At 41.9% G+C, this 19,027-nt stretch overlaps 1 protein-coding gene across 1 annotated transcript in view; it reads left to right on the top strand.

Moving 5' to 3' along the window:
• CFAP99 (cilia and flagella associated protein 99) overlaps positions 1–19,027 on the top strand; it is a 110,711-nt gene that overhangs the window by 2,388 nt on the left and 89,296 nt on the right. Inside the window, exon 2 of the mRNA XM_074951798.1 lies at positions 3,377–3,504. Coding sequence (XP_074807899.1) covers positions 3,385–3,504 — 120 coding nt within the window. The 5' untranslated portion in view covers positions 3,377–3,384. The remainder of the gene's footprint in view (positions 1–3,376; positions 3,505–19,027) is intronic.

Genomic DNA, 19,027 nt, shown 5'->3' with positions numbered 1-19,027 from the left:
GCAGAGTCCCAAGTGTTAAAAGCCACTATTTTATGGTAACAACAACCTTTCACGGATCTCTTATACATAGTCTGCAGACCTCCCAGGGTCTGCAGACCCCCCAGGGTCCGCAGACCTCAGGTTGAGAACCACTGCTATAATGGGCATCACTGGGCAAAGAAGTTATGATTGCTTACACCCCAGGGTGGGTAGTCAGCAGTAGGGATCAAACTTGGGACATCTGGAGCTTAATAAATGATCCTCTGCTGCCTGATCTAAAAGAGCCTATTCTCTTAGATGTGGCTGTACCAAGCTCAAATGTCTAGTTGGCCTAGCCACCACCAGATGGGCACAAAGTGCCACACCAAGTAGGCATAATAGCTTACATACTCTCCCTGGCCAGGCAAGCATGTTATGCACTTTAGAGGCTTACCAGTTCAGTTCACTATAGAGGCCACCAGTTGTAATGCCAATGCCCCTGGGTGGGTCATTGGCAACAGGGATCAAAGCTGGGACCTCTGGATCTTAATACTTTAATCTTTGCCACCTAAGCTAATTCAACTCTCTTCACCAAGGCTGTAGCAGGGTCATCAATCTTGTTGGCCTAGCCACACCGAGTAGACATGGCTTACACAGACAAACAGCATCTGTTACGTACATGACCATAAATGTATACTTTTGACAGACAAAACAGAGATAAGACAAAAATGGTTAAGATGTGTGATCATGTGCATCACTGAAGGGAAAAAAATCAAGTTCACTGTATAGTTTAACCAGAATTCTAGTGGCTGACTAGATGTCTATAAATATAATAGAAAAAAAAAGAACAGACTACAATATTTTGACAGTGTGTGTCTTTTTTTTAGAGCAGAATATTGAGAGGTAGGACTGCTGACCTTTATCCCTGATTGTGGTGACCCTGGACAACCACTCCTAATCACTCTGTCCCTTCATTTACCTATCTGTAAAATGAGGATAATAAAATTGACTTGCCTGGGGGTTGTTGTGTAAGGATTAATAGCTGTGAGAATGCACTGTGAGATCATCAGATAAAAAAATGCTATACAAGGGCATAGTATTTTTACTAAGCATGTTACAGAGCATGCAACTACACACATTAAAATATATTCATGGTAGGATATGTAGGAAAATATCAAATGTAGGGTCTGGTCCTTTAACCAGTCAGCACACAAAGCTTCCATTATAATAACTGCTATTGTACATCCATACCACTTGTATGTTTAAAAAAAAGCCTTTTTCATCTAAAGTTATGCTACCCTAAGACAAAAGCATGCTGCAAAGAGGAGTTGTACCCCGACTCCAGTTGATTATGGTCATAAAGTGGTGTGATTAAATGTTAGGGGTGCAGAAAGTTATATGGTAAGTGGAGATGCTCTGGTGTACCCATATTTCCCTTCTGTGGAGCTTTTTACCCCATATTCTTTGCAATTTCCATGGTTTTGTTTCCTTCTCTGCCACATAGATGAGAAAAGCATCTGGGTCATTTTGAGCAGCACCTACTCAATCTTATTGAATTTCACAAAAACCTTATTTGGACCTGATTTAAGGAAGTGTAGTAGTTCCACTGAAGTAAATGGGGTTGCAACCTTTTAAGGCTATTGATTGAAATTCTGGATATGGTAGTGAAGGGTAAAATGTCTGTTGATACAGAAAACTTTTTAATAGCTCAGGATTAGAAAATATAATCTCCTATTATACTTTGCAAACAGAAGGATAACAAGGCACCAGCTTGTGGTTTTTACTCCTAATTTTTAATACCATTCCACCTTATTGTGAATTTGGTTCTGTTTTATTTGACTGAAGCCAGCATCAAGAATAAACAATCTGATTATCATTTTTTAAAATAAAACCTGTTAAAATATAGTCAAACTCAACAAACTGCTGCTGTTAAGAAATTTTTTCTTTTACATAGTACCTGTATCAGGGGGTCTGACAGTTAATTATGGAGCTTCAAATACCTTGGTTTTCATTTAACTATTTTCAATTTTTTTAATTTTTACTGGGGATGTGTGAAGCTCAGGATGTTCAGAGGGGGAGGGCCCCAACCAATTCTCATTACAGCAGATGGAAAGACTCCCTTTGACTTCAGTGGTAGTTGGATTGGAAGCCTTGGGTCAGTCTGAATAACCACATAGATAGCTATCCCACCTGGCACCCTTATCTAAATCTTTAGAGCCTGAAAGAATTTTGGCATTCGGGGTGGAGCAAACTATACCCCATAAAAGGATATAGAAGTGAATATTCTCCTCTTGCACACGGGATGGTTCTGGGAGGTGTTTTCCCTGAAGTAGAATTCTTCCTAATGCTTTTTCTGTGGCAGTATGATTCTGCAGCACCACTCACTTCTAGGCTGTCCCTTAAAGACATGATGTAGCTTTATATAATTGCTTTATAAAATGTATACAATAATAAAACTGCTCAGAAACTGTCTTACTAGTTAGCAGTTGTGTTTTGATCAGATCTGTTAGCTATATGCCCATATTAAACATAATCACACACAAACTCATTTTCCTTTCAACAGTTTGAGATTAGTATTTAAACATGTTATGAAAATTATAGTGAAATGCAGTAGTGCTGGAAGGTGAGGTACAGAAACTTTGTATTAGGAAGTATTCTAACAGCCTTTTAGAATCTTGATCAAGCATTCTTTTTTAACAGAAGTGTATGATAATATGTTAAATATAAGATTTGGGAGGTTTTTTTAACATTTTATTTTCACTATGAAAAAATTAAATTGGTGATAATTTTGGTTCGCATGGCTGGACCAAGATAATGACTTTACTCAACTGAACATTATTATGTTTACCTGGCAATGTAAACAGGCATGGTGATGTACAGACAAACGTTCTCAGGACAGAGACTTCTTTTAAGTCTAGGGATCAGGTGGGAAAGGGAACAGAGTAAGGGGGTAGTGTGCAATCTTGTGAGTATTTTCCCTAAGACTGGATTTAAGACTAAAGTTCTGTCTTCAGTTACATCTCAATAGGAAAGTTCTGTGAGTTAAATTAGCGCAGAAATTGGCCCATAAAGTATGCATGCTAGAGTTACTGTTTCTCTCCAATACAAGTTTTAAATATACTTCACCCAATAATCTGCTACTGAAATTAGTTGAAAATGTTATCCTAATGATCATTAAAGAGACATTGTCAGAATAAAAGAGGCCTCATAATTTGTCACTTATTTATTTTATTGATGCTTATATTGTCTGCTCATTCCTTCTGTTAGCCTTTCTGGTTGAGCAATTGGGATTTTGAACGCTTGACCTGAATGTTCCCATTTACAATACTGCAGTATGCGTGTCTCTGCAAGCCTATCAACATACATTATGCTGCAATTGAAGGAGCCATACAAATTTAATGATTTACTTTATTTATAGGACTTTGCATGGTGAAGATGGCTAGCCCTGGAAAACATATTGAAATAGTGGTCCAGCAGCTTAACAAATTTAATCCTGAAAATGAGAGTGTAGAGCATCTCTTGGATGAGTCAGCTAAAGTTTTACAGGTACAGTAAGTGCCAGTTTATCCTAGGTGGATTTCACAGTTTTAATGGGAGTTTTTTTTAATATAAAGATGTCCTTTCTCTAATGTGATATTTTGAATTTCACTACATTTTCTTACATGTTTTATAATGTTAACCTATAGCTAGGGTGACCAAATTTTCAAACCCCAAACCAGGGCAACTTTCTTATAGTGATCACCAGGAGCCAGGGAACTAGTGTGAGAGGCTTTGGATGAGACACAGTGGCCTGGAGGTTCAGTGGTGGCAGGTACTGGAAATAGGAAAGAGTGGGTGAAAAGGGGGATTGTTTGTGTGAGCAAGGATGGGAGTGAGGTTGATAACTGACAGTGTTTGTCATGGGGGACTAGAGGAAGAGAGAGGAATGAGAGGTCCAGGATACTAGCACTCAGGAGATGTAGATTCAAGTCCATGATCCTCTACAGACTGTGTGTGACCTTGGGTAAGTCCCTTAGCCTCTGTCCTCAGTTCCCAATCTGTAAAAATGGGAATAAATAGCACTTCCCTACCTTACAGGAGTGTTGAGAGGTGCTCAGATACTCCAGTAATGGGCACCATAACCTCCTTAGACAGATAACGGTAGTTAGATGGGCAGGAGTAAGTGACATGGGATTGGTTAGTGATGAGGACGTGCAATTGATGGGTGCATATTACCATCATCCTATTTACTTTCATTCAACCTCCTTTTGCTGGTCCCTGGCTCCCATTCCAGTGCTGCGTCCCCTTTTCACTTCTACTGAAATCAAGCCCAGAAGCTGCCTCTATATTGGGCTCAGTGTGGCACTTGCCAGGCAGCCTCCTGCTTTTCTTTTATTCTGCCTCAGATTGTCTATATGCTGCAGGCAGTGCCACAGAATCAAAGAGGGAGCAAAGGGAGCTTAGAGATAGGGAGAGTGGTGTGTCTGACTTCAGTGAAAAGGAAAGAAGAGAGGTTGGAGAGAAGCTAGACATCCTTCTGGCCAATGTAGTTTAAACCAACTGGAACAATGCAAAAAGTTGTATTTATGGTCCAGAACCAGAATGTATGGTCACCCGAGCAATATCACAACAGTCCTTAACTGGTCAGTACTTCAACTGGGATCAGTACATGGGGCTGATTCTCCACAGCCTTGCACCTTATGTAGTCATTTCCATCTGTACAAAGCAGGTATCAAATGCTACCATTTTAACCTGATAGTCTTTTAAACCCTCTTTGTACAGGTGTAAATAGCTACAGAGTGCTAAGCAGTGGAAATCAGGCCCAAGGACTTCAGGCTAAGGTTCAAAGTTAACCCTGTTTGTATTTTATTTAAATGGTAATGTTTTGTTTACCATCAACACTTTTTTTTAAAAGGGTCTTGTTTCCTACTACTGTTTTCTTAGTTGTTTTACAGCGTCTGGAGCTGAAATCTCCATTACAATGCTCGGATGAGTTATTTCACCAAGACAACGTCATTTTAGCAGTCTTGGCGGTAGATATCATGGGCCACACAATGCTTTTATTTACACTTGGGCAGTCCCTTTTAAGTCACTGCAGTGGAGTTGTACCAGTGTAATAGAGCAGATTTTGGCATGAAAATTGTATAATGAACAATTTTTATTGCATTTATTTCACACCTGAAATATATTGACTCAGAATAATTTTGATAGGAAATTTCATTTGAGTAATGTTGACTTTTCTCTTCATACAGCAAAGAATAAGGAAGTTTAAATTGTTCATTCACAATTTTGGTGGAAGGTTGGAGGAAAGGAGGGAAAGTGTTATATACAGAGGTGTTGACATCTCTTCACATTTATTGAACAGTTAGATTGTACTTCCCGCTCTAGAGTGGGAGGCACAAAGACAAAAGAAGCACCTGCCTCCATTATGGACAAATGAATCAAACTTCCTTACACATCCTTTTTAAAAAAGGAGGAACAGGGAGAACAGCTGAATCTAGGGATATGGCAAGTCACTCTGATACTTGCACTGTCTAAATCCTCCTTTTTCTTTACTCTTCTCCCCCGAGTATTTTTGCTGTCATTTTATCCCTGAAAATAAGATCCCTTTTTGTATAAAACTTTTTATAAAAGTCACTGTAGAAACCATGCCAGTTATTATTCATTCTTCAAGGAAAGCTTTGATTGTGATTTATTCTTTCCTCTTATTTTGCATAATGGCTTGTTATCTGGGGGAAAAAATAGACTTTAGCACCTTCGTATATGACTTCTCTCCTCTCTTTTGTCACCTGTCATTTGCATTTTATCAGTGTCACAAATTCTTGAAAGTCAGAATTAAAATATTTTCTGCTTTGTTATCAGTTAAATCCAAAATTGGTGTTGTACAAGGACTTTCATTATAAATAGATTCTTCTTGTAAGTCAATACTTTACACTTCTGATAGCAAATTCTTTTTCTGCTTGATCTCCAGCAGTCCTTATTTAAACTGTGTTATTAATTTCCTAGCATCTGTGGATATTTGTGTGGCTACAATGTTCTTCAGTCATGGACGGAGTGGAGTTATTCTGGATTTATATTGGTGTGTCTAAGAGCAGAATTTGGCTCCATATTTATAAACTATAAAACACTATCAATCCAAATATCATCTGACTGAGTTAGTCATAATTGTGAGCTGCTATTTAAAATTTAATTTTATTATCTTGCAAGGTGCCCTGAGATGCAAAGAACGAAGGTAGCTCTAGCAGTGTTGTTATACCAATAAATTAAAAACCAGCAGGATCTTATTAAAGGGAAAAAGGCAAAATACCACATTTATTGTGAATACAGAAAGAATCATAGTAAGCAGTTAGTTATAGCTATAACATTCCATTCAATCTCATATTTCTTCACACATTCATTCATATACATACATACATACACACACACACACACACACACACACACACACACACACACACAGGTTCTGCAAGGTTGTTATCATAGTTACCAGCCTTAGAGTTGCTCATGCCAAGCCACTGGCCAGGTGGCCTGGACATGAGGAGGGAGCAGGGCCTTGTCAGATGCTCATCTGATGCTCCTGGAAGTTGGTTTGCAGAATCAGACCCCAAAGTTCTCACTTTTTAGAGTCTCTTTTTATAGGAATTTCTTCCTAGGCCAGTCTGTGGGAATTGCTTCATCATGCTGTTGCTGAATCAATCAGCAGATGGCACATTCCTGACGGCTCCGTGCTGCTAGATGTTATCTTGTTCTTTGGTTCTCCCATTCTTGAGGCTGTTGGGTGGATTCCAGTCTGCCCTCCGGGGGTCCTCTGGTTATTTCCACTTGACGCCTTCTTCAGCCGATGGACACTGGATTCTTAGGCTGGCACCTCCCTGATCATTCAGTTGTTATCCACACCAAGCATCCGTCCACATACATCCTCTATCTCTATTTTAATCACAATTGTTAATACAACAAAAGGGCGGGGAGTCTCTGGGTGCTGTTTCTGTTGTTAGAGTATTGCTTTGAGTCTCTGTGAATTGCTTTGAGAACAGATTCTGTCTTAGAATGTACTAACACAATTAGCAGCTTGCAAGTTTCACACATAGAGGGAGAGAAACAGTACCAAAACCCAAGAGACCTCTCAATTAGTAATACCCTGGAATTTAAACTATGGGGAATCAAACTCATTTGTGATTTTAATACAGAACTTCTTTAATATGATCCAACATAATCCCCCTTTTGACACTAAGATTTATAATCGTCAGTGTCACTTTCTATGTAGCCTATTCAAGAGAAGGTACTGTGAGGCAATTTGAGTTTGTGATTCCAATTCATGCCACATACACGATCCTAGTGATGTATCTTTACTACAAGGTTCTGGGGCAACAGGCAAGGTGAGGCACACCCACTTTTGAGGAGTCCATTCGATACAACCTCTAGTGTCCAATAGCTTCCCTCCCTCCCCAGCCCACTGGCTCGAGGTCCAGGGTAGCCAGAAGGATCCCATGTGTAATATGGGGAGTGGGCTAACCTTCAATACCTTTGCCTCCAGGGACTGTTGGTGTGCAATTTTGACAACAATTTCTCCCATTAACAAGTCTGGTTTTACAATACTGGAAACATATTGCATCCATTCATATTGATAAGTGTCAAACAATGATCTCTTTCTTTGTTTTAACAAATGCATCAAACCCTTAATATTTCCCAATATGACCCAGAACATTTCGTGTTCCAAAGTAGCTAGTGCAAGTATCTGCATTTCAGTGCATCCCATAGCTATGGCTGTGTGGTTTCCTATTTCTAATATTTTTTTTTCTTATGCATAAGCCATGTGGTAGTATTAAGCCATTGCCAAAGATTCCATCGGGCTTTTAGGTTACCCAGACCAATTTGGACCAAGTCTACATTGGCATGTACTTGTTTTTGTGTCAGGCTGTCCTGTAGCTGGGTCAGAGAGCTTAATTTATTTTTAAGTACCTGCAGGTCTTTAGTATTTTTTTTTTTTTTAAACACACAACAGTGCTAGCAACAAGACAAAACATAGAACACAAAACACAATTTCTATTGTGACAGTAGATTCATGGTATTGGGTTGCTTTTCAGCTGGCATCAGCTTTTCCTGATTTTCTGAAAGACAAAAAGAACATGTTTCTACCCCTTTTTGGGGTGGCAGATTATTGCTTAAAATATTTCTTTTACAAATACCCTTGCTGATTGCAGGCAAAACAGAGGAATTGCCCCCGTATTTTCCTGTTTTTGTTCTATAGGCAGGCCAGGTTTCAATGGCTTTTATCTTTTAAGGGTTATGGGGAAATTATCCCACTGTTTAGTCATTAAATCCCTGAGTTTTCCTTCTTATACAGAAGACCAAGTTTATAATGTTTTTCCTGCTGTGTTAAGCTTCAAGTTTTATTTACAGGTAATAACTGAGAAGCATCATTACCATACGACCTTAAAGGGTTTTTCCAAAAATCATACACACTATATGTTGTTACAGGGATACTTATTATCATTAAATTTATTAAAATTATCTTGTTATCCCATGCCTTTTATTTAGGCAATTTGTTTGCTGACCAGGTGTGTCCTTTATCTGCAGCTCCTTTGTGCTGCTAGTTCTTTCCTTCCTTTATCATTTAGGTAATTTGCATTTTCACAGAAGCTTCCTGCTTTTGGATTTAAAGCCATCAGCAGCTCAGAGACTCTATCTTAAAAGGGACACAATCAGCTTTCACCAGAGTTTTGATTACTTTTAACTTCTGCTTCCAAAACACACAGCAATCTGAAAAAGAAAACCCAACCTATTGTGGCTCCCTTTGGAGCCCTAATAGCATTTTAATTAAGTAGCATGGTATGTTTGCATTTCTTTTGCCCCTTCTACAATATACCCTGCACATGTTCTGGGGCAAATGCACATTCCTTCCATAGTTTAACTTCTATAACATTATCCAGATCCATTTTTACATAAGGTGTCACTATTCCTTTTTTTTTGCTTGCAGAGGTTTCATGTACCTTTATCAAAGTGACAGTCTGATTACTCAGAGCCATTTTAAGACTCAGTGTTTCTCACATTGCTTCTTTTTGTTTTGTGCACCTCACCCCTGCTGTTGCTTCAGAGGCACTGTTTTTTTAATTTTTTTTCTACAACTCTCATCTGTTATTTTGTTACAAAAACAAACAAACAAACAAAAAGAATCGAGAGAATTTTTTTTTTTTATATTCTCCTGATTTTGACTGCCCAGCTGCAGCCACAACTTAAAAACATTTTAAATTTTGTAAAGCATTGAGTTACCTTTTAAGGGTTGAATGCCAAATCCCAAAGCCAAACAGCACTAATTACCTGTGTCTAGCAAAAAGGTCTGTCAGTTTTGCAACTTTGAATTAAAGAGTCAAATGGATTTTTAGTGGCATTATTTAAAACAAAAACAAAACCAACTGGTCCTTAGAACTTTACATATTTACACACACACAGATAGATACATACACATTTTCTTTTCTTTAACATCCCTTCCACGTTGCTCTGTTTTTTTACATCTTACATTCCCTTTATACATTTGAGGCAGTTAAGTTCCAATAGAACCCCCTTATGTTCTTTTAGCAAATTTGACTAAATTGTCCAGTCAAATGATTTTAATCAGTTTCTTTTGCCTGGCTAATTTACAGACATTCCTTTGGAAAAGGGCCCATTTTTCCCTCAGAATGGCTGCAAAGAAACCAAGAATGCTCTTTCTCTAACACTTTTTTTTCCTTTTTAACATTTTCACAAAGTTTAGCTGCTTAATTCCCTCCAGCCTCTGCAGAGTTAACTTTTTTTTTTTTTTTTACTCTTTCTCTTTGTAATTATGCCTGGGGGTGCCATACATAGGACCTTCTCCCCCTTTACCTGCCTCCCTCCAGCCTCTGCAGAGTTAACTTTTTCACTCTTTTTGTATTCCTGGAGTGCCTCTTTCACTATTTTCAGCTGGCTTTGGGTATTTGTAGCCAGCACCTTCCAATTGTCTGCTCCCTTTTCCGTTTGTGCCTTTTCCTCTTTACATGAAGACAAGCGGAGGGAAGAATCCTTACATGCCTCCCACAACAACCAAATTGCTGCTGCATCTCTTTTGGCAGCACTAGAAGGTTTGTATATGAGGATATACTGAGCCAATCTATCCTCTAGGTCCGAAATAGTGCAGAGATCAGCTAGGGCTTGTTTAGTCCAAGGACTGTGCCCAAATTTTTGAAGGTTTTGTTTAAAAGGTGTAATTTCTTTAACAAAAGGTGAGGTTGGAGTTCCTTCTGACTCCATTCCTCCCTCTGGTACTGGCTTACCCTGTTTTCTTTTAAACATCTTAACATGGATATTTCAATCTCTTTGTCACTGCTGGTATTACTTAGCAAGTGACACAGCCTAGATTCTGAAATCATAGCTTAATCTATGCGTTTTTCCCCTGCTACCTTCCCGGAGGCCAGCAGGTCCCCTGCTACCTTCCCGGAGGCCAGCAGGTCTGGTTAACCTATTTCTCCCTGCTACCTTCTCGGAGGCCAGCCGGTCCGGTTAACCTGTTCTTCCCTGCTACCTTCTCGGAGGCCAGCAGGTCCCCTGCTACCTTCTCGGAGGCCAGCAGGTCTGGTTTAATCTGTTTTTCCTGCTACCTTCTCGGAGGCCAGCAGGTCCCCTGCTACCTTCTCGGAGGCCAGCAGGTCTGGTTTAATCTGTTTTTCCTGCTACCTTCTCGGAGGCCAGCAGGTCCCCTGCTACCTTCTCGGAGGCCAGCAGGTCCCCTGCTACCTTCTCGGAGGCCAGCAGGTCTGGTTTAATCTGTTTTTCCTGCTACCTTCTCGGAGGCCAGCAGGTCCCCTGCTACCTTCTCGGAGGCCAGCAGGTCTGGTTAACCTAATAGAAATGCCTAGCTCACTAGAGCTGGCGGTGTGCACACCAATATTTACAATAACTGAGGTTTTTTACCAATATTCCCCCTTTCGCAATTCTCCACCAAAATGTTGTACCAATAAATTAAAAACCAGCAGGATCTTATTAAAGGGAAAAAGGCAAAATACCACATTTATTGTGAATACAGAAAGAATCATAGTAAGCAGTTAGTTATAGCTATAACATTCCATTCAATCTCATATTTCTTCACACATTCATTCATATACATACATACATACACACACACACACACACACACACACACACACACACACACACAGGTTCTGCAAGGTTGTTATCATAGTTACCAGCCTTAGAGTTGCTCATGCCAAGCCACTGGCCAGGTGGCCTGGACATGAGGAGGGAGCAGGGCCTTGTCAGATGCTCATCTGATGCTCCTGGAAGTTGGTTTGCAGAATCAGACCCCAAAGTTCTCACTTTTTAGAGTCTCTTTTTATAGGAATTTCTTCCTAGGCCAGTCTGTGGGAATTGCTTCATCATGCTGTTGCTGAATCAATCAGCAGATGGCACATTCCTGACGGCTCCGTGCTGCTAGATGTTATCTTGTTCTTTGGTTCTCCCATTCTTGAGGCTGTTGGGTGGATTCCAGTCTGCCCTCCGGGGGTCCTCTGGTTATTTCCACTTGACGCCTTCTTCAGCCGATGGACACTGGATCCTTAGGCTGGCACCTCCCTGATCATTCAGTTGTTATCCACACCAAGCATCCGTCCACATACATCCTCTATCTCTATTTTAATCACAATTGTTAATACAACAAAAGGGCGGGGAGTCTCTGGGTGCTGTTTCTGTTGTTAGAGTATTGCTTTGAGTCTCTGTGAATTGCTTTGAGAACAGATTCTGTCTTAGAATGTACTAACACAATTAGCAGCTTGCAAGTTTCACACATAGAGGGAGAGAAACAGTACCAAAACCCAAGAGACCTCTCAATTAGTAATACCCTGGAATTTAAACTATGGGGAATCAAACTCATTTGTGATTTTAATACAGAACTTCTTTAATATGATCCAACAGTGTACTTTTGATTAGATTTGATGCCATCTACAGTACATTCTGGGATAGGTCTCATTTACACAGTTTGCTTTGATAATGCATCAGCAGAGCCTTGCAGTCACATCTGGAAAACTCTCTCTTCGGAGTTATTTATTATTTGCATTACTGTGTCACCTAGGACCCCTAGTCATGGGCAGGACCCCATGGTGCTGGGGTCTGTATAAATAAACAAAAAGATGGACTCTGCCCCAAAGAGCTTGCAGTCTAAATATAAGACAAGAAACAGTAGATGGATACAGACAGACAAATGGGGACAGAAAATCCCCATGATACAGAGTGGTCACTGCACACCAGCAACCTAACTATTAAGTTTTTTGTACACATGACAGCAAATAAGAGTTTTAAGGAGAGATGTGAAGGAGAATAATGAGGTAACATTGTGGATGTTTGCAGAGAGCTCCTTCTCCCAAGCACGAGCGGCAGCATGGGAGAAAGCACAAAGATGCTTATGAGCAAATGTAACAAATGGAGAATGGAAGCTGGAATCATTGACCAAATGGACATGGGAGTCGACACATCAACAGTGCATAAGAAATAAGTAGGGTAGGGATAGGTCATGAAGGGCCTTGAAAGTAAGGATAAGTAGTTTGATGCAAGGGGGAGCCAGCTATACGCTTTGATTTAAATATTTCTAATTATTTTAAAAAATAAATAATACCAATAACCAAATTAAATTCTTTAGGTTTGAGCCTCCAGCGTAGTTACAGATACATTTAATTTAGTGGAGCACTGAGAATGAAACAAGTGATAACGTTTTTAATTCTATTTAAAATAAAATTAGTTAAAGCAAACAGGCATTACAAAATAACTATCCGCTGCATTTTATACTCACATTCCAAAATGAAATGGTATATCCAGGGGTGATAAGTCCCTGGATGAGAAGAATGGATATATAATCCTTTCTCTAATGATACCCTGATGGTGCATGAGTGTGCTAATTTTAAATTAGCATACTACCCTTTGTATAATTATAACACTCCTTCATTAACATTAAGCTTGCCTTTTACCATATTTATATTTCCACTAACATTATAAAAATGCCTTCTACTTCCTCATTGGCTATTTAATATTAAACCCCTGCATAAATGCCATTCCTATGACTATCAAGATAGAGAGATAGCATCCTTCCAAAACATTCACATTTCATCTAAAAATTTTGTTAAAACCATTTAGAACCAAAAATGTTTACAATATGACCAGGGGTTATGTCCCAATTTATCTCTGAGCTGTCACTTCATTCATCATTTACCAGGCCTCATTATTATCAAGGCTAAATTTAGGCCCCCAAACCCTATTTTCTACTTACATATGAGCACATTTCTATTACAGTTCTATTTAACAAAAACCTTACTTTTATAGGCTACATTGTGAAGAGGGACAAAAAAAAAGAGAATGAAATGGTCAAAGTGATAGGCTAGAAGAATGATCTTTTCAGCAATATCTAGGGTTGCCAGGCATCCAGTTTTTGACCGGAACGCCTGGTCAAAAACGGTCCCTGGTGGCTCTGGTCAGCACAGCTGTCCGCGCCGCTACAAATCCAGTTGGCCACAGCACTAGCAGGGCAGGCAGGTTCCATGCCTGGCTCTCAGGAAGCAGCTGGCATGTCCCTCTGGCTCCTAGGCGGAGGGGCGATCAGGGGGGCTCCACGTGCTACCTCCATCCTCAGGCACCACCCCGAGCCCTGGCTTCACAGCTCCCATTGGCTGCTGGGAGCTGCGAGGGCGACACCTGTGGACGGGGGCAGCACACAAAGCCTGCTGGCCACCTAGGAGCTGGAAGGACATGCCGGCCACTTCCTGGGAGCTGCCTGAGGTCAGCACCATATTGAACCCACACCACGAACCCCCTTCTGTGTCCTAGCCCCAGGTCAGAATCCCCTCCCGCACCCAAACTCCCTCCCAGAGCCTGCACCCCCTCCCAACCTCCTGCCCCAGCCCTGAGCCCCCTCCCACACTCTGAATCCCTCAGCCGCAGCCCAGAGCCCCCTCCTGCACCCCAAACACCTCATCCCTGGCCCTGCCCCAGAGCCCACACCCCCATCTGGAGCCCTCAGCCCCTCCCGCACCCCAACCTCCTGCCCCAGCCCAGTGAAAATGAGCAAGTGAGCAAGGGTGGGGGAAACCAAGAAACGGAGGGAGGGGAGATGAAGTGAACAAGGGGTGGGGCCTTAGAGAAGGGGTGGGGCCTCTGGGAAGGGGCAGGGCAAGGGTTTTCGGTTTTCTACAATTAGAAATCTGGCAACCCTACTTTTATCCAGACCAGAGAAGTGGATGTTTCAGTAATCAAGACACAATAGGATGAGAATCTGGATCAGAGTTTTAGCTGTGTGAACTTAGAGATGTTTTTCAGAAACAATCAGCAAGATTTAGACATAGGATGTGAGGAACTAAGGGAGGTGAGAGCCAAAGATGACACCATATAACAAGCCTGAGTGACTGGCAGGGTGGTGGTGGTTGTGACCACAGTGATCAAGAAAGTAGATAGCAGGGAGGTGTTGGTCAGGGAAGATTATGAGTATTATTTTAGCCATGTTGAAATTGAGCTGACCATTAGGCATCCACAAAATGTCAGAAAGACAAGCCAAGGTTTTAGATTCTAATTCAGGATTCTTACTCACAAAGATGATGATTGTGAATATGCTCTGAAGAGAAAGTTGAGTTTGGTGTTCAGGGAGAGAGTCAGGGAGCTACTTTGAGCAAGCCAGGTTGTATCCCCGCCCACCAATCCACAAGTAACATAGGGCCAGCCCTGGGGAGACCTCTTGCCTACTATATTTTTAAGTTAGATGGTAAGAAGGGATTGTGTAGTGAATTGAAGGAAAACAAGAAGAGACGGGCAGACAAATACATGTTAAAAATGAAGGAGAGTAAAGTGGCAAAAAAAGAATGAGGAATCAAATGCAAAGGGATACAATTGCAGTGAAGATGTGCCAGCCTTGTGGACACAATTTTTTATAAATAAGAGAAAACTCCTACTCCTTGTGTTATGATCATTCTAAATGAAATGTGGTTAAAGATTTCTATTTTTGGATAGCATCAGATAAACATTGTTTGACATGATTAGAAATCAGTGATCAAAATTAGTCTATAATTAATTCAGCATCCTTAACCACACTAGATCTCTTTTGTGGAATACTTAACATCCCCATGCTGTGTATGTCATGTTCTAAAAGGGATTTTTTCCATGGATTGGTACTGTAGAAGGGTGAACTCACTGCTAGAGCACCTCCTCCTGGCAGGGTGTAGTGTAGCAGCTCTCTCCTAGCTAACACCACCTACTGACAATTGCTGCAGTCCCACAGTGGTTCACCTCTTCTCATAGTTTGACCCTCCAAACAGGTCACTTTAAAGGCTCTCTCCTTGTGGGGTACCAACATCTCAAACAAACAGTGTCCCATACAACATTGGTCATCTATACACCATCTGCCACCCTCCAGGGCTCCTCTTCCCTTCCACTCCTCTGTCAGAGAATGGCCCCAGGGATTCTGCCTGGAATCTTTTAACCAAACTCAAAACCAAAACACAATGAAAGCAACTTCTGCCCCCTCACTCAAGCTTAAACTTTAATCCATCCTGGGTCTTCCTTAGCTCTCCATTCCTCTGAAAAGGAGAAAGAGTTCCCTCAAGAGTTACCTCCCCGGAGTCTAGGCTTTACTCTGGATCCTCCACATCTGTCTTCCTCTCAAGGCCATCTGCCTGTCAATTGGCATTCTCTTAGCCCCACTGCAGGAGTCTCCTTCACCTCTGCTGCCCTCTTCCATCAGGGCCTCTCTAAGGGTGTAAAATCACTCCCGAAGCCCCTCTTCAATTAAACATCCTCCTGAGTTTCTTCTCTGGAGATCCAGGTCCTACCGTTTTGTCAGGGCTCACCACCAGAAGTTACTCCACCCTGGTAGCTGCTCTGGGTCTCTCCAGGTTCTACGCTGTACTGCTGAGGGGGAACTGGCAGAGTTTGTCCCTTTACAGCCTCCCTTTTACTCTAGTCTTCCTCTCTTTATACAAACCACACATCTCCTTTCCGGCTGTGCTTCATCTTTTATTAAGCCTGGCCCACCCACCAGGTACAACCAGGTGGATTAACTAGCCTCTCCAGGCCACATTAACCCTTTCACCACCTATGTGAGATAGATATCCCATCACAGGTCCCTTTGAATTATCAGACTTAATCTACTCTTAAGAAGAAATCTACATTTTGATTTGTTATAATTAAATTAGTTGCAACCTAAAGATTTATTATATTTTAAATTAACTTAATTAAATTGGCTGGAATATTTTCAGTGAGAACAAAGGTTAAATAGTACAAAATACAGTTTGTAGTGACAGCAGACATGCTGTTAAGTTTTTAAACTTTGATCTTGGACATAGGGTATGTCTACACTATGAAATTAGGTCGATTTTATAGAAGTCGATTTTTAGAAACCGATTTTATACAGGCGATTGCATATGTCCACACTAAGCACATTAAGTCGGCGGAGTGCGTTCTCACTACCGTGGCTAGCATCGACTTACAGAGCAGCGCACTGTGGGTAGCTATTCCACAGTTCCCACAGTCTCCGCTGCCCATTGGAATTCTGGGTTAACTCCCAATGCCTGATGGGGCAAAAACATTGTCACGGGTGGTATTGGGTACATGTCATCAGGCCTCCCTTTCTCCCTCCCTCTGTGAAAGCAACGACAGACAATCGTTTCACTCCTTTTTTTCTGGGTTACCCGTGCAGACGCCATACCACAGCAAGCATGGAGCCCACTCAGCTCACCATCACCATACGTCTCCTGGGTGCTGCTGGCAGACGCGATACTGCATTGCTACACAGCAGCAGCACCTTGCCTTCGTGGCAGAAGGTGCAGTAGGACTGATAGCCATCGTATGTCTCCTGGGTGCTCCTGGCAGACCTCGGTGAGGTCGATCAGGGGCACCTGGACAGACACGGCTATCCTCCTCTTAGAGCACCAAATGGGAGCCAGAGACTCCAGGTCATTCTCTTCTTTAAGTTTTGTCTCATGGAGATTCAGTCCTGCCTGGAATATCCTGGAGGCTTCTGCCTCAGGCTGGTCTCCCAGCTGGCAGCACCGTGCGGTTGCACCTACCCCAGCCTACCCCTTGCTTCCATGGCTCATGAAGCCTGGACCGTACTAAGGAGCAGTTCAACTATAGGCTGAGCAAGTGCAGAATGGTGGTAGAATGTGCCTTTGGATGTTTAAAAGCTCTCTGGCGCTGTTTGCTGACTAGGTCAGACCTCAGCGCAACCAACATTCCCATTGTTATTGCTGCTTGCTGTGTGCTACATAATATCTGTGAGAGTAAGGGGGAGACGTTTATGGTGGGGTGGGAGGTTGAGTCAAATCATCTGGCGTCCGATTTTTGAGCAGCCAGACACCAGTGTGATTAGAAGAGCACAGCAAGGTGCGCTGGGCATCAGAGAGGCTTTGAAAACCAGTTTCATGACTGGCCAGGCTTCAGTGCGACACTTGTGTGTGTTTCTCCTTGATGCAAACCCGCCCCCTTTGTTGATTTTAATTCCCTGTAAGCCAACCATGCTCCCCCCTTTGAAATAAAGTAACTATTGTTTTGAAACCATGCATTCTTTCTTTATTAATTAAAAAAAAAGAGAACGGACAAGGTAGTGCAGGTGGGGTGGGGGAGGAGGGAAGGACAAGGCCACATTGCTTATTGTAGCCACACTAAAAATCAAACTGTTTGAATGACAGCCTTCTGTTGCTTGGACCATCCTCTGGAGTGGAGTGGCTAGATGCCTGGAGCCTCCCCGCCACGTTCTTGGGCGTCTGGGTGAGGAGGCTATGGAACATGGGGAGGAGGGTAGGTGGTTATACAGTGGATGCAGCGGGGGTCTGTGCTCTTGTTGGCTTTCCTGCAGCTCCAACAGATGCTTCATCATGTCCGTTTGCTCCCCCATTAGCATCAGCATCATGTCCTGCCTCCACTCTTCGCGCTCACTTAATTCTTTCCTGGCCTCTGCCACTGCATCTCTCCATGCATTAGGCTGTGCCCTATCGGGAGGACTGCATGATCTCGGAAAACATGTCATCGCGAGTGCTTTTTTTTCGCCTTCTAATCTGCGATAACCTCAGGGATGGAGATGATAGGGGGAGCGTAGAAACATTCTATGCTCTACAATTCTATGGGGACTGCATGGTCACCTGTGCTGCTGAGTTCGCCATGCTGACCAAACAGGAAATGAAATTCAAAAGTTCCCGGGGCTTTTCCTGTGTACCTGGCTAGTGCATCGGAGTTCAAAGTGCTGTCCAGAGCGGTCACAATGGAGCACTCTGGGGTAGCTCTTGGAGGCCAATACCATCGATTTGCGTCCGTACTACCCCAAAATTCGACCCAGCAAGGTCAATTTTAGCACTACTCCCCTCATCGGGGCGGAGTACAGAAGTCTATTTTAAGAGCCCTTTAGGTCGACGGAACGGGGTTGGTTGTGTGGACGCATTCATTTTAAAATCAACCTAAAGTGGCTAAATTCGACCTAACCCCATAGTGTAGACCAGGCATCAGACTGTGGGCATCAAAGTTCATAAAACCAGATGCTAACTGCAAGCAAAGGCTTGTGTTTATATGTGTGACCTGTTTGGCATCAAAGTGCTATTCAATCTGAATAGCCCAGTTAACACTTCAAACTGGATTTTTTAAAATATATCTCGATTCTTTTAGTTAATAAGTATAAAGCAGTTTAATATCTTGTACTCACCTTGAAGGCCACATCCCTGCTGACATTTTGTACTATTCTCCTGTCAATGCTAACACTCCTCCTAATATGCCTTCTTAAACAATCCTTTGATATCCTTCTCACTCTCATCTTTATGGCTTCTTCATACCACACTTTGCCCATGTGTCCTAACTAACTTCCCTCTCTTCATTCAAACACTTATTCCATAAAGTCTAGCAAAGACAATCTGCCAAAAATAATTCTGTCTTATCCAGAGTGTTTTTAGGAAAAGTCATATTCTGATTATTATGAATACGGCTAAAGTCATGGAAACATAATAACAATGTGAAGTGGCACAGGTACTGTTGTGGACCCAAAATAGTCCTCATTTTCCTGTTGAAACTATTAGAACCATTAGCTTTTGCTATGGTAACAGATGACATTTTAATATAGAACTCA

This window comes from Natator depressus, chromosome 4, assembly GCF_965152275.1.
Source record: "Natator depressus isolate rNatDep1 chromosome 4, rNatDep2.hap1, whole genome shotgun sequence".
Taxonomy (NCBI): domain Eukaryota; kingdom Metazoa; phylum Chordata; order Testudines; family Cheloniidae; genus Natator; species Natator depressus.
The sequence above is the reverse complement of the archived record's forward strand: the minus strand, read 5'-3'. Positions and strand labels throughout refer to the sequence as shown.